Raw genomic sequence first — 16,363 nt, forward strand, 5'->3', positions numbered from 1 at the left:
TCTTTTAGTATCCTGTCTACTCTTCCATTTTGTAACCCTTAACATTGTTTTCTATCCTGACACCATAGAAACAGTGGTTTTCTAAAAGATTTAATTTCATACCGAGGAAGTTTAAATAACGACATAAGCCTTTTAACTAGACTATTCAATTATTTAGAGTTTTGTTTTTTTAATATCTTTCTTTCTCTCCCCTCAATTAGGGTATGTGGCAAGTGGTGAATACATAATTAGTTCAATTAAAAATGAGCTCCGATTAAAAGGAATGATTACTAATGCCCTGATCTATTAGACACACACCTTCCTCTCCATCATTGCCAAGGAGTTGCAGTATTTAGGTGTCCATTGGCATTAAAATATGACCTACCTAATGACTGAGACCAAGTCATCTGCGACTGTCTAGAATAAAATGAAACCGGTTTGATTTTCTCGCTAGTGGGAGGAGGCAGGCTGTGTACGCAGGACAACCAAATGAACTAACGAGCATTCAGCTGACCGTACATTGCACAGAATGTAGCACCGAGGAGTAAGACACACCTGTGATTTGAACCTCGCAGGGCAGAAGAGAAGCTCGTCTGTCTGATGTCTCATGTTTTATGTACCATAACAGAATGGAAAAAGGAAATAAAGGGCAGTGGTTGCTGCTGAACTTGTTGCAACTGTTAACCTTTTTTTGAAGCGCCGCTCCTTCAGGCAACATGCTAATGGCTGTCAGAAAAAGGGGGCAAGCACGCCTCCACTGGAAGATTAGCACTTGATTGGTTAAATGTGACATGGACTGTGATTTTCAGTCTTGTAATTTGACACGGTGCTACATCAAGATAAGCGACTGGTGATGGGCACATATGACATACCCCACCACAGTTTAGCTCTCTTCTGTTCCAGCAGTATGGAAAATAATAACAGTTTTAACATATCCTGATCTTGCACGTCTCCTTGCAAAAAGGCATCAGCCAAAATATACAGCAATCGGTAATTATGTAAAGCTAGTAATAAAAGAAAAGCAATTTGTTGTTAGGCAAGCATCATGGATGTGCAGTGGTTGGCACTGCAGCCACTTACAGATCTCACATCCTGGGTATGAATCCTACATTCAGTTGTTGCCATTGTGGAGTTTTCATCTATTTTTGCTGTGTCCTTAAGGGTTTTTGTGGTGGGGATATGCCTGGGTGGCCTCACTGATGGACTGGCACCCTGTCTAGGGTTGCTTCTGCTTGGCTACAGATGCAACCAGGGTAGATTTTGCCCTGGCCAACCTGATATTGGATCAAAAGAGTCTTTGAGAATCATATGTTAATCTGCTCACGAATGTCGAAACATGGTAGTAATTTAATATTCATACTTAAAGTCCAGGGTGGTCATCGGTCCAACATGAAGAGACCATTGTTAAGTCTACTTTGAAATTAAAAGCTTTTATGCAACTAAGAATAAGAATGCTTGATATTCTAGTTTTACTGTTTTTCATATTGCCAGCAACCACCAGCCTACCAAGAATCCATGAATGCTGTGGTTTAACATGCCGAGAGAACTGATGCCTCCTACTCCTGACCCAGATTCTCTTGATGCATTTTGTATGTGATAGTGTGGACTGCTTACATCGCCTCTCACTTCCTCAGATTCTGAAACATCTGATGCCACCTGATGGGATACGAAGGGCTGTAATGCTTACAAAGAAACACTTTTTGTGTTGTCAAGCCGAGCTTATTGTCAAAAGGGTAGTGTCAGGCCCCAGTAATGAATTGAAGCAACACACAACCAACCTTTCATGAAGATAGTGGTAGGTGAAGGGAATGCCAAAGGCTTCAGGCTGACACAGAAATAAATCTCTTGATCCTGACTGCAAGCCTTGACAGAGTAGAATGCTAAGTGAATTAAATGCCTAACTTGGCCAGTATATGGTATCAGCCTAAGCATTCCACTTAAATTATTCATTCAGCTAATTAATTGACTTATTATGTGGTGTATATTTGTTTTTTCCTTTTTGCTGAGCAGTAAACAAGTTGACTGCTCGTGAAGCTAAGCTCTCTTCTTGCCTTTTCTGAGATATGATTCAGCAATAGCCTTTCAGTACTGCCGAGCTGTGGGACTGAACATTCCCAAGCTCCAGGGCAGTGCAGATGCCTTGCCTACGTTTGGGTTGGCAAATATTCACACATGCCTAAAGAGTGTTTGCTGTAGTAAATTCTTGTAAACAAAAGAAAAATACATTCATGTGTGTTAGTAGTTTTTTGTTAATTAGACAGTAGGGCAGATACTTGACATCCCTGCTGTTGCAACCATTCATTCAGATTCTCTTTTCTATATACTGTTCACGCAGCACTACAGCTAATTTATAGAAATTCAGTTGTATCATTTGGAACCGTGGAGCACTTGGGATTGAAATGAGATCTGGAAGGTGTAAAAGTTATGAGTTCAGTGTGTGACATTTACACTAAGGAAATAAGTTTAGAAGTAGGGGAACTTGAACCAGGACCTTTGGTGTGGGGGGACAAGAGCAAAGAAGCAGTAGAATCATCTAGGGTTTCTTATTGCGCAGCTTATGTCGTGGGGTTCCCAATTTTTTTTGCAAGAGAGTTTTAGCCATGAAGAATTCTGGCACCCCTCCATATTCAGTGCCCTCCATAAAGTTTGGGACAAAGACACATTTTTCCTTGATTTCCCACCCCTCCGCATCCACAGTTTAAAATTACAAATCAAACAATTCAGATGTCATAAAAGTGCACATTGCAGACTTTGATTTAAGGACATTTTCATACATATTGGTCACACCATGATGACACTTTCAGGTCACCCTAATGTTTGGGGCAATTTGTGTCACAGGTGTTTGTGATTCCACAGGTGTGTTTCATGGCTTCATAAGATACCTCAGCTTGCTTCTACCCTTTAAAGTCTGTAGTTACCATTGTTACCAATTTGAGGACAAGCTGTGCCAACGAAAGTCACAGTAGCTATTATGAAGCTGAAAAACAGAAATATAACCATTAGAGACGTAGATAAAACCTTTATGACCGGAATCAACTGTCCGGAATATCAAGAAGAAGATAAAACACACTGGTGAGCTTGGGAATCGCCAAGGAAGACCTCCACTGCTGATGACAGAAGAATCACTGTAGTCAAGAAAAGCCCCAAACGTCTGTCTGACAGATCAGAAACAGTCTTCAGGGGGCCAATGTGGACGTGTCAAAGACGACTCGGCAGAAGACATCATGAACAGAATACAGAGGACACACTACAAGATGAAAACCACAGACACTGGTCGGCCAGATTACAGTTTGTGAAAAAGCCCTCAGAACCACCTGCAGAATTCTGGAAAATAGCTCTTGCGCCCAGGCAAGACAAACATGAACCTGCATTAGAGTGATGGCAAAATCCAAGTGTGGAGAGGCGCTCACTCTGAATCAATACATATGTTGAGACATGATGCAAGGTGCAATGTGAATTAACACATACCATGCAATAGTAACATAATGCATAGAATGTATGTAGTATCAAGGGGTCCTTTCATCGGATTGACTGGCCGAGCAACGTTTCAGCCGTGGAATGGCCAAATGGGGAGGCAGCTTGATGGATGAGGTCTCCAGGACTCTAAAAAATATCCAAATCTTATTATGTGATATAATCTACTGTTAAATTCTGCTTTGTACTTCTAAAATTTTTATTATTATGCTGTATTAAGGATTTGTTCTGTTCTGTGTATTGTATTGTATTGACCCCCTTCTTTTGACACCCACTGCACGCCCAACCTACCTGGAAAGGGGTCTCTCTTTGAACTGCCTTTCCCAAGGTTTCTTCCATTTTTCCCTACAAGGTTTTTTTGGGAGTTTTTCCTTGTCTTCTCGGAGAGTCAAGGCTGGGGGGCTGTCAAGAAGCAGGGCCTGCTAAAGCCCATTGCGGCACTTCCTGTGTGATTTTGGGCTATACAAAAATAAAAAAATAAATAAATAAATATCTGATTGGTCATTTCCTCTCCTAATACAAGTTGCTGCCGACCCTGAATATAGTAAAGTGTCAGTATTATTACATATATATTTTAGGTCCTGAGTTTGTAAGCAGCACATGAACAAAATGTGCCCTTTTCAGGATTTCTCTGTATATGTGTGTGTTCCTTACAGCTGTGTTTCTGGCTTGTTACTTTTTATTACCGCGCTTATTTTAATTTCACCTGTTTGTTGTCTGCTACAAATCTTGTAATCGATATTTAACCCACTTCCTGTTGTCCGAATGAGTTGCAGTTCTGCACACTTCCAGTGACGATACATGAATCAATAATCAGTTTCACTAATTGATCAATTAATCCATGTTAAGAAATTAAATTTTCATATGAAGAATAGTTAAAGATTTCACCAATAGATGGTGCTAGTAACGGATAGAAATATTAAAGGAAGTGTTAAAATATTGATTACAAAAGTATACTAAAACAAACCCAAGACTTAAAAAGTTCAAAATAATATATATTGAAAAAATTATTTTTAAAAACCACGCTTATATTAAGTTAAAAAGTTTACTAAAAAGTAAAAAATAATTCTCTCATACATCATTCGTAAAATAAGTGTGGGCCTTTTTCATCAATCAACATTCAAAAAACACTTCTCAAAATCTTAGCAAAAGCGCCGACGCTTTTATTTTACAAGTGATGTATGAGAGACTTATTTTTTACTTTTTAGTACACTTTTTAACTTAAGTGTGGTTTTTAAAAAGTATTATATATATTATATATTATATATGTATGTATATGTATGTATGTATATATGTATGTATATGTATGTATATATATGTGTGTGTGTGTGTGTATATATATATATATATATATATATATATATATATATATATATATATATATATATATATATATATATTTTATGTAGGCATTTATGGCATTTATTTTGATATAACAGGGAAGTAGTACTACTGCACTCATCAGCATAGTAAGCTGTTGAAAAAGCTCTTTTGTTGATTGCAAATTGTGTCGGAGTGACACAGTGCAGAGTGATACTTCTGATGTCATCAGATCGTGAATTCTGTGGGCAGGAAATTGTAGAGGGGCAGAGCTCGGAGGAGGAGGATAATGAAAGGTAACGGGAGCAAGCAGCTGCACAGAGTGAAACAAACCAATCCACATCATTTGAGGCAGCTTTTTACAGAATCAAAAGTGGGCATAAAGCACAAAAGGTGTCACTATAGCTGTGTTTCTATCGTGTTGCTCATTATTGAGTTTAGAGAAATGAGAGATAAGACAAGAAGAGCCTCTGTGGCTTATCAGCATAGGGAGCCCTTGATAAAGTCCTGTCCTTGATGGCAGTTGATGAGTCAGAGAGAGACTGTGGAACATGCAGAAGGGAGACAAATGATGAACAACAGCGTATGGCATTGCCTAGAGATATACTGCTGATACCATCAGATCATGTATGTTCTCGGCAGGACATTGTAGAGGGGCAGAGCTCAGACAAGATGGAGGAAAATGAAGGTGAAGGGGGCAAGCAGCTGCAACAGCTACCAGAGTGAAAGAGAACAAACCGTACCACTTGAAGGAGCTTCTTACAGAAGTAAAAGTGGACAAAGAACACAATGTTTTAAAAACAGCAGCGTTTCTTTCCTAATGCTCATTATTTGGACTGTGGCTGCCATGTCAGAAGTTTTCTTTCTTTTTAACATTTCCTTTATAATCATTCTGGTGTGTGTGTATTTATTTATAAAGAGCTTCTGTAAAAAACGATGTTCCCTGGAGACAAATAAAATTCTGTCTCTCATGCTTATCAGCAGAGGATGCCCTTGAAAGAGTCCCATCGTTGATTGCAGATGACACGTCAGAGAATGAATGAGATGCATGCATCAGGGAGACAAACGATGAACAACAAAGTTACACAGCATAGAAAGGAAAAGTTCTGGTGCCATCATATCATGAAGGTTCTATGTAGGGAATTATAGAGGGATAGAGCTCAGGCGCGGAAGAGGTCAAAGGTGAAGGGGGCTGGCACCTGTAGCAGCACAACTCACATCACCTGAAACAACTTCTTACAGAACCAGAAGTGGACAAGAAACACCAGATGGTGTTACACATGTTCAGTATTACTGGACTGCAAAATGGTTGATGGCAGCAGTGTGTGCCAGGGGCTACATTACAGTGGTCACAAAAATACAACTGTGGTCTTGGATTATTGTGCTGAGTAGCAGACTCTGATTGTGTAATTTTATATGAATATTAATTAAGAGTAATTTGAGTATTAAAAAATAGTTTATAAAGAAGTGTTCCGGGAAGAGGTTTCAGTAAATGTTTGGACAGGTGACATTTATTTGTGACTTCTCTTTTTTTTGCATTCAGTTTTAACTAAGTATCTTGCTTGGTATAATGATAGATCTGGGCCATGATTCCTCTTGCTTAGCCATTGGTAAATTGGCATCAGAAGGGAAAAGTCAGTGGGAGAGCGCAGCCCATTAAACAACAACATTTATTTCTATAGCACATTTTCATACAAATAATTTAACTCAAAGTGCTTTACATGATGAAGAAAGAGGGAAAAAAAGACAAAATAAATAAGAATTAAAATTAAGGAGCACTAATTAACATAGAATAAAATTAAGGTCCGATGGCCAGGGAAAAAAAAACTCCAGATGGCTGGAGAAAAAAAAATCTGCAGGGGTACCAGGCCACGAGACCACCAAGCCCCCTCTAGGCATTCTACCTGACATAAGTGATCAGTCCTCATTGTATTCAGGGTTCTCATTGAAGGACTTGATGATGACGGTCATGTGGACCTCTGGCCTTTAATCCATCAATGTAGGGACATCACGGTGCTTTGATTAGGTGGTGGTGCAGGTCGCCATCCCAGAAAACCGGACAAAGAACAGAAGAGTAAGTAGGGGTTAGTACAGATTTTGGAGCCACCATGAATAGTAATGCTAATTAATTGAATATACAGAGCATCAGAATTAAACTAAAATGAAGTTATGAGAATGCCATGTTAAAGTAAAGTGCTCCACTGTATTAGCTTGGCAAATTCCTATTGGCAGGCTATTCCAGATTTGAGGTGCATAGCAGCAGAAGGCCGCCCGCCTCACCACTTCTTTTAAGTTTAGCTCTTGGAATTCTAAGCAGACCCTCATTTGAAGGTCTAAGGTGACGATTTGGAGTGTAAGGTGTCAGACATTCTGATATATAAGATGAAGCAGATTACTGAAGGCTTTGTAAACCATAAGCAGGATTTTAAAGTCAATGCTAAATGACACAGGTAACCAGTGTAGTGACACTAAGACTGGGGTAATGTGCTTGGATTTTCTTTTCCTAGTTAAGATTCTAGCAGCTGCATTCTGCACTCGTTGTAATCGATTGATGTCTTTTTTGGGTGGTCCTGAGAGGAGTGCGTTGCGCTAATCTAGTCGACTGAAAACAAAAGCGTCAACTAATTTTTCAGCATCTTTCAATGTTATAAGAGGTCTAACTTTTGCTATGTTTAAGTGGGAAAAAATGCTGTCGTCGTGATCTGATTAATATGTGATTTAAAATTGAGGTTGGAGTCAATAGTTACCCCTAAATTCTTTACCTCCGTCTTGACTTTTAATCCTAATGGATCAGGTTTATTTCAATTTTTGTCAATCACTAAAATTTCTGTTTTCTCCTTATTTAGTTTGAGAAAATTACTACTCATCCTTTCATTAAATGCAATTTTGGTTTGTTGCAAGTTTGCAAAAGCGTTTAGTGAGCAAATCGTTTTCATAAAACTGAGCCAACGTTGTCGTTGTGGTGTGTTGGGCCAATTACAGGGTGATGCTGCGTCTTTTAATAGTGTAGCACAATTCTTTGAGGTCCATGAGTGCTTTCTCACATTGTAAAGTAGTTCACACCTTCTGGTGTTTACAGTGAAGAGATTCAATGCACACACGGAGGAGACGAGCAGAGTTCATTCTTATTTTTAAAGAAACTTGTTGACCAGGCAATAGTAATGGTAATGTTAACTTGGATTGCACATATAGCATGCAGATCCTCGGGTGTAAGAGACCTGATGGCCTGTAGGACTTGTGCGCACACATGATAGCAATGGTTGAAAAGGATATTGAAAATGCTAAAAGGCGATTTCAGTAGAGTTGCACCTAAAATGTAAAAGATGAGCCTAAGAGCTCCTCTCAGTGCTTCAGAAATAAGCAATCAGTTAGGTGAAATGTTTTAAAAGTAACAAGTGACGGAGGAAAATATTTGAGAAAAGAAAATGAGAAGTCGATTTTTTTTTAATTTTTTTTTTTTTTATATATAATCATAATACAAGGTTTTTTGATCTCTTTTTCACTTAATTGATGTTCTCAGTCTGGGTTACTTAAAGGTTTTGTTGAATTTGAAAAGCGGTTCATGACTTGGTTTCTTAGTCCCAAATGTATTTTTTTTTTTTACTCTAGTGGAGTGTTCTATCTTGTGGTAACATCTCCCTTTACTCCTTCAGAAGATCTTTATCAGCTCTTTTAATCTGTGCACGATGCCACTTAAGCAGGAATTGCTCCATACTCTCTCAATGTGTTTATATTCACAGGTAATAGCATGGAGGCCTTATTGAAAATATCAAATTCACTAAAGTTTATTGTGCATTGTTTAATTTATGTCTAAAAATGGAAAGGTGGTTTTCATATCTTTACAGCTTATTATAGTCATGGTGAGTCCAGCCAACATTTTCCTTTTTCCGCCATGCAAAAAGATTGGATTGTTAGCAGCTTGCCAGTCAACCATGACACTTCTTGGTATTGCCACAAAGTAAACAAGAACTACTGTCTGTGCACAGGAGGCCATTTGTTAGTTGGCCTTTGTTAGCATTCACTCACCTTTTGATAGTTTTCAGGCATTTTTTTGTAGACAAGTTGCTTAATGCGGGCGCCGTCTACCTATTGCCTAAATTCTTGAATGATGCATATTGTTTGTTTAGTTTATTTCATTTCCCTGAATGATAAACCATTCATCTTATTTCTATTTTTGGACACCAAACATCTCTGTTCTACATTTTTGGACAGCCAGGAGTTTAAGATCTGAAGATAAATCTGCTCTGACTTTTCTGTAATCTGATTTTTTTTTCTTTATTATGGGCATAGTCCTTTTAATTAAATCCATTGCTTAATTAGGCTTCAATTTCACTTTCTCAGTTTTTAAAAGTGTATTCACACGCAGTTCATTTGGACCAGTTTTTTTTTTTTTTTTCAACCTATGGCACGGTTTGCCTAAAGTCCGTTTTACTTATTTAGATGTAAACATGGCAGTGACAGTCGGAGTGGCCTAAAACAAGTGGTTCACGAGCCTGTGGAAAGGGTGGTCTCGGTGCTGTAACAAGTGAACCCTGGAGCTGTTCACGTGAGGTCCAAATGTGACTCAGTATGAGACCGATTTAACTACACGAGGTACCGTGCATTATGCATGACATTTTGTGTGCTGTGGTAGTCATGCTGAGCTTCTGCTGTTGGTAATTAATAGAATAAGGAGTTAAGGGTCAACATGGAGCATTAAAAACTGTAAAAAGGTTTAAAACAAAAATACGTACACAGGTATAAATATAACACAAGTCGCATTAAACGAGTCACACAATTACTCAATCAGAGCAGCACCTGATTCCGTCTCTGGCGCACACGATCGGACAGTAGATGACTGTGTGTTTAAAAAATAAAAGAAAAATGTAAATTTACTTATGATCGGGTCTATCAGGAAACAAACAGCAGTGACCTTTGAGACCACCGATCAAACATCCTAATCTTAAACCATGAATATACCCTGTACACGGTCCTGTCAATGCACACACACTAATGTGGACTTGTTAGTTAATGTTAATCAAGCTTTTCATAACCAATATGAACAAGAGTTACTCCAGTAGGCATGTGATTTGAGATAAACTGACATATATTAGCTACTGGATAGTCAATACTCAACCTCATACGTTTAAACGAATATTACGTGATAAATCATAAAACTGAAACACGTCAGTGTGTGTCATCAGTCGAGTTTGTTTTATTTTGGGCTGTTTAAAACATGTCCTTCAGTGCATACACTTAGCAGGGCATCATTTTCAAGCAGTCTTCTAGTTAATAAGGAAAATACAAGCATGCATGTACAGCAGGCAAATATTTTTTCTGGGGAAAAATGCTTTTCCACAATGAAGGAAATTCACAACACGACCACGGGATGGTTATTCATAAGTTTAGTTTTACTTGAAAGTTTACAGTGTGAAAAGCAATCAGACTAATAGGGAATTGGATAAAGGGAACGAAATGTCATCTGATTCAGAACTAAGCAATTGGACTAGGAGTGTAAAAAACGCCTTCCGTATTTAAAGGCGTATTCGCACCTTGTTCATTTGGATCCATTTTTTAAAGCTCTAATCTGATTTTCCTTGAAGTCCAGTCTGCTTATCTATATGTGGACACACCAGTCTCACTCGGGTGCGGACCACAACAACCATACAAGGGGGACCCTTTGTTAAAGGGTGGTTGTTTTGACACAGTGCCCAACAAACCTTGGAGCATTTCGGATGAGGTATGAATGTGATCTGACCCGGGACCACAATGTGAAAATTTGCATGCAGCGGTGGTCTTAAGTGCCTGCTGTTGGTAATCTCATTCACAGCATAATAAGTCAAGGGTACTATGGAGCATTAAAATAAAATAAAAAATGGATTAATAGTGTTGTGATTTCTACGTGGTGAGGCTAAAATGTATGAAAGTCTGCAAAGTGCACTTTAAATCACGCCTGAATTGCTTGATTTGCAATTTTAAACTGTGGAACAGATGGGTAAATCAAGAAAAAAATCTCTTCCAAACATTATTGAGGGATCGGTAGGCACGAATGTAACACAGTCGATCCATTTGCAGGCTGTATGTGGTCTTCGAAACAAAAAAACAAAACCCAGGACTCCTTAGCAGTTTTACTAGATTCGTGAGCTGGGAGAGGCGTCCGCTATCTCTTAAGAATGACCCAAGGCAGAGGACGTGGACCCACCTTGTGCTTGCTGTCCCACTGACTTTCATAAGAAGAGGCTGGCAATGCCATGTCTTAGCCGTATCCTTTTTAATCTTTTGTCTCCAGAAAATGCCCCCAGATAGAAAATGTTTTTGATGGCGACTTCAAGCCTTGTCCTCCCTTGCTGAGGTGTTTCACTTGCACTTCGTTGAGCTGCGTCTTTTGCTTCGTTTTGACATTGTCTCTCCATCTGTGTCATTTGCACGATGTCGTCATTACGTGGTGCCATTTGCAGCTCACTGATCTTTCGTAATGAGAAGTGAGGTGCATGCATACACTGAAAAAAATGTAAAAGTGCATGTAAGCAAGCATCATCAAGTGGCTGTGGATGAGTGTGTGCAGAGCAGACTTCTCTGTCCATACACACACACACACACGTCTTTTGTTTATATCTATATAAATATATATATATCTATATATATCTATATATATCTATATATATATATCTATATATATATATATCTATATATCTATATATCTATATATCTATATATATATCTATCTATATATATATATCTATCTATATATCTATCTATCTATCTATCTATATAATCTATATATATATATATATCTACCTACAGTGGTGTGAAAAACTATTTGCCCCCTTCCTGATTTCTTATTCTTTTGCATGTTTGTCACACAAAATGTTTCTGATCATCAAACACATTTAACCATTAGTCAAATATAACGCAAGTAAACACAAAATGCAGTTTTTAAATGATGGTTTTTATTATTTAGGGAGAAAAAAAAAATCCAAACTTACATGGCCCTGTGTGAAAAAGTAATTGCCTAACCTAACCTAATAACTGGTTGGGCCACCCTTAGCAGCAATAACTGTAATCAAGCATTTGCGAGTCTTTTACTGCGCTCTGGAGGAATTTTGGCCCACTCATCTTTGCAGAATTGTTGTAATTCAGCTTTATTTGAGGGTTTTCTAGCATGAAGCGCCTTTTTAAGGTCATGCCATAGCATCTCAATTGGATTCAGGTCAGGACTTTGACTAGGCCACTCCAAAGTCTTCATTTTGTTTTTCTTCAGCCATTCCGAGGTGGATTTGCTGGTGTGTTTTGGGTCATTGTCCTGTTGCAGCACCCAAGATCGCTTCAGCTTGAGTTGACGAACAGATGGCCGGACATTCTCCTTCAGGATTTTTGGTAGACAGTAGAATTCATGGTTCCATCTATCACAGCAAGCCTTCCAGGTCCTGAAGCAGCAAAACAACCCCAGACCATCACACTACCACCACCATATTTTACTGTTGGTATGATGTTCTTTTTCTGAAATGCTGTGTTCCTTTTACGCCAGATGTAACGGGACATTTGCCTTCCAAAAAGTTCAACTTTTGTCTCATCAGTCCACAAGGTATTTTCCCAAACGTCTTGGCAATCATTGAGATGTTTCTTAGCAAAATTGAGACGAGCCCTAATGTTCTTTTGCTTAACAGTGGTTTCGTCTTGGAAATTTGCCATGCAGGCCGTTTTTGCCCAGTCTCTTTCTTATGGTGGAGTCGTGAACACTGACCTTAATTGAGGCAAGTGAGGCCTGCAGTTCTTTAGACGTTGTCCTGGGGTCTTTTGTGACCTCTCAGATGAGTCGTCTCTGCGCTCTTGGGGTAAATTTGGTCGGCCGGCCACTCCTGGGAAGGTTCACCACTGTTCCATGTTTTTGCCATTTGTGGATAATGGCTCTCGCTGTGGTTCACTGGAGTCCCAAAGCTTTAGAAATGGCTTTATAACCTTTACCAGACTGATAGATCTCAATTACTTCTGTTCTCATTTGTTCCTGAATTTCTTTGGATCTTGGCATGATGTCTAGCTTTTGAGGTGCTTTTGGTCTACTTCTCTGTGTCAGGCAGCTCCTATTGAAGTGATTTCTTGATTGAAACAGGTGTGGCAGTAATCAGGCCTGGGGGTGGCTACGGAAATTGAACTCAGGTGTGATACACCACAGTTAGGTTATGTTTTAACAAGGGGGCAATTACTTTTTCACACAGGGCCATGTAGGTTTGGATTTTTTTTTTCTCCCTAAATAATAAAAACCATCATTTAAAAACTGCATTTTGTGTTTACTTGTGTTATATTTGACTAATGGTAAAATGTGTTTGATGATCAGAAACATTTTGTGTGACAAACATGCAAAAGAATAAGAAATCAGGAAGGGGGCAAATAGTTTTTCACACCACTGTGTCTATCTATCTATCTATCTATCTATCTATCTATCTATCTATCTATCTATCTATCTATCTATCTATCTATCTATCTATCTATCTATCTATCTATCTATCTATCTATCTATCTATCTATCTATCTATCTATCTATCTATCTATCTATCTATCTATGCGTAATTAACAATCAGACCAAGCCTAGCACCCGATCAGGCATCTCACACATGCCCTTTGCACACATGATTGTACTGCAGTTGAAAAAGAAAAGCTAAAGGTGGAAATTCATTTGGTTGATCGAAACAGACATGGAGGTGTGCAGCAGTGCCCCATGAGACCAACGCTCAAACCCCATAATCTTAGTCCATTAAAGTGATGTGCACATGTGGGGTGTCCCCGCAGTGTGATCGTTTTTTGGGAGCGATATAGATACACTAACATTATATATGTAGTATATTTTGTAGCAAACATTTCAAAATTAACATTATTAACAAATAGTTCTAGGTGTTAAAACAGCAGAAATATGATTTGAAGTAACCTAAATTGAGGTGTTATGGTGGCCACTGGAAAGTAAATGCGCAACATTGCCCAGTTACAGTAAATGAAACTCGCCTGATACGTCTGTTGTTCTAAAACTGAGACACATCAGTGTGTGCCCTCCACAGAGCTTCCCTTCTTTTGTACACTCGTCCACTTGATATGTGTCCTGTTTTGTACCATGCGTCGAAACACATATTTTTATTCAAGTTTTTCCAGTTATTTGATAACAGACGGTTTGCTCTTAGAGCTCTATTTGGTAAATAAACCAAGTAATTATGGAAAATACTGCAGTGCACAAGCACAACTTGTCGACCGTCAATGATATTTTTTCAGGAGACAAAAACTCCTCTGCCCAATGAAAGAAGTCTGCGATTCTCCAACGGGATGTTTACTGATATGTGTAGTTTGCTCGAATGTTTACGGTATGAAATGTTACCAACCTTACTGGAAAGCAGCGAAACATCTCCTGTTTTGGAGTTTGAAAATGCTTTAAAAGTAACTGTTTGTTCTAAGTTGTGCTTTTGTTGCTTTTTTTGTTTTAGCGTTTTAGTTCTGTTTCATTGCTCAAGATGTTCAGGATGCAGAGTGGCCTTCACACAGGGTCTGCACAAACCAAAATCTCGATAATGCTACTAACTTAGATTTCATTTGACTGAAAGGAAATGGGATGAAATATTTTGCAGCTTAGTCACTTCTTAAATATTTTTCAATCTTCAATGAGGTATGCCATTTCTTCAGTCTTAATTTCTCCAGATTTGGTGGCACGATTAATGCGAAGTTTGTTTTTAAAGTTTTGTTTGCTTGGCAGGAAGTGTGCGGTGTAACGTTACACTGTGAGAGTGCAGGATTGTCAGAATTAGTTACCGCACGTTGAATTTTTCTGTCGTCTGTTCACTTGACAGTGTCAACTTTAATTGTTAGCGCTTGGCAATCATTTAGAGTGGAAATAGTTGGAAGTGTTCTTTACATGTAGAATGGATTATGGGATAGAAAGGAATAAAGCCAGACATAAGGTCCTGAAAATGATGTACACAGTACAGGCCATCTTTAGGGTCCTCCTGCTTCCACCTGATTACCGACATGGGGCTCATTGACATGGTTGCTCACACATGGTGCTTCCAGAGTGGTTGTTGCAGTTTAATTTTAGTTGTCTTGAAGTTTTAATTTTATTGTGTAAATTAAATATTGTCCCAATTTCTCTGTCAGTCATGGACGGTTGTTCATTTACTTATTGCTTTATGCCCTCTGCAACCATAACCTATCGTCTGCTTGGGAGGAACGAAAGCTTTAGATCTCTGGTTTTCGATGGATCTCAACGTTTTAGGATCCTCTGATACCGCAGACATTGATACATTGATATCTTGATGATGGGTGTCTGTGTCTGTGTGTGTTTCTTGAGGGCAGTCTACAGCTAAAATGGCTGGACAGACAAGTACCAAACTCGAAACTTAAGCCTATTATGAGATGACGATTTGCTGATTCGTGTTTGAGCCAATCGTGCAAGAGAAAGAGGCACACTAGAGGAACCCTCAAATACTGCAATTCTGCAATTAATTATGAATTTTTCTCACCGCTTGCTATCGTAATGACCTATTTTATGATCAGCAAGATCAGCATCCGAGCTGTAAATTACCACCAAAATGTTACAGAATAGTTCGGGTGAGTTGTTTCCTAGGGTATAAAGCCTACTGCCGCTAACGTCCGAAGTATTTTTTTATGTCGCACTTTAGTGAGACTACTGCACACTCTGGCAGCAGTGTCACTGTGTTCTGCTATGTTCACATGGCTTAAGCTTTTTAGTGATAAAGTGGTTTGTAGTTGGACTTTGTATTTGGAAAATTCAACAAATTGTCATTTTTGCTTTAATGGCAGCAAGGCTAATACTAAACTATTAAAACCCCTTTAGAACATTCACACAAATGGTTGCAGGGTAACCTTTTGTAAAGTTATTTTCACAGAATTCTCATTACTTGTTAGTTTGTTGTAAAACTTGTACACAACTGTACTGGGTAATTTTAATGTGCAAGATATTCTGTATGAAAGTGTGAAATATATAAATTAATTAAAACTGTGAGATCGCATACCTCATTGTAACTTTTACCACTGCAGGGAGACAAAAGAGTCGGCTGGAACCCATGGACACCATCTTTGTAAAGCAAGTGAAAGAAGGTGGACCTGCACATGAAGCTGGACTTTGCACTGGTAAGATTTTCTGAATTTTTTTCCTGAGTAACAGAGCAAATGTATTTTGTTCCAGTAGTACTGGGAGGTTCAACATTTCCAAGAATAAAACCATCTATCCATTTATTCAGAAGACCCCCCCCCCCAAACACCAGGTTTAGGAGCCTAGGAAGTCAGAGCCAACCCTGATAGTCTAGTTACAGGATTCAACTCGGAAAATAAGTATGGAAGAATAACTCCCAGATTCATTTCAAATATAAGTTTAAAGTTATTTTACCAATATTTATAGTTTACACCAGTAGCAATGGCCAAGAATTAGTTGCACCTACTTATTTGGACATTCTGTATAACTTCAAAATGAATGCATTGAAGGTATGTCTAGCAGGAGTATTGACACACATACAGTACAGTGAAATTCTTTCTTGCATGTCTGGCCAACACGGAACATGTCACGTCACAATGTGTATCTGAATACAATACAATTTATTTTTATATAGCCCAAAAT

General features: G+C 38.6%; 1 protein-coding gene across 8 annotated transcripts in view; it reads left to right on the forward strand.

The window, feature by feature from the left end:
- LOC120529798 (rho GTPase-activating protein 21-like) overlaps positions 1-16,363 on the forward strand; it is a 408,601-nt gene that overhangs the window by 260,449 nt on the left and 131,789 nt on the right. For all 8 annotated transcript variants that reach the window (XM_039753942.1, XM_039753944.1, XM_039753943.1 and 5 more), the window contains one exon: positions 15,787-15,879. In XM_039753942.1, the coding sequence (XP_039609876.1) occupies positions 15,787-15,879 (93 nt within the window). The remainder of the gene's footprint in view (positions 1-15,786; positions 15,880-16,363) is intronic.

The sequence above is a fragment of the Polypterus senegalus genome, chromosome 5 (assembly GCF_016835505.1).
Source record: "Polypterus senegalus isolate Bchr_013 chromosome 5, ASM1683550v1, whole genome shotgun sequence".
NCBI classification, from domain to species: domain Eukaryota; kingdom Metazoa; phylum Chordata; class Cladistia; order Polypteriformes; family Polypteridae; genus Polypterus; species Polypterus senegalus.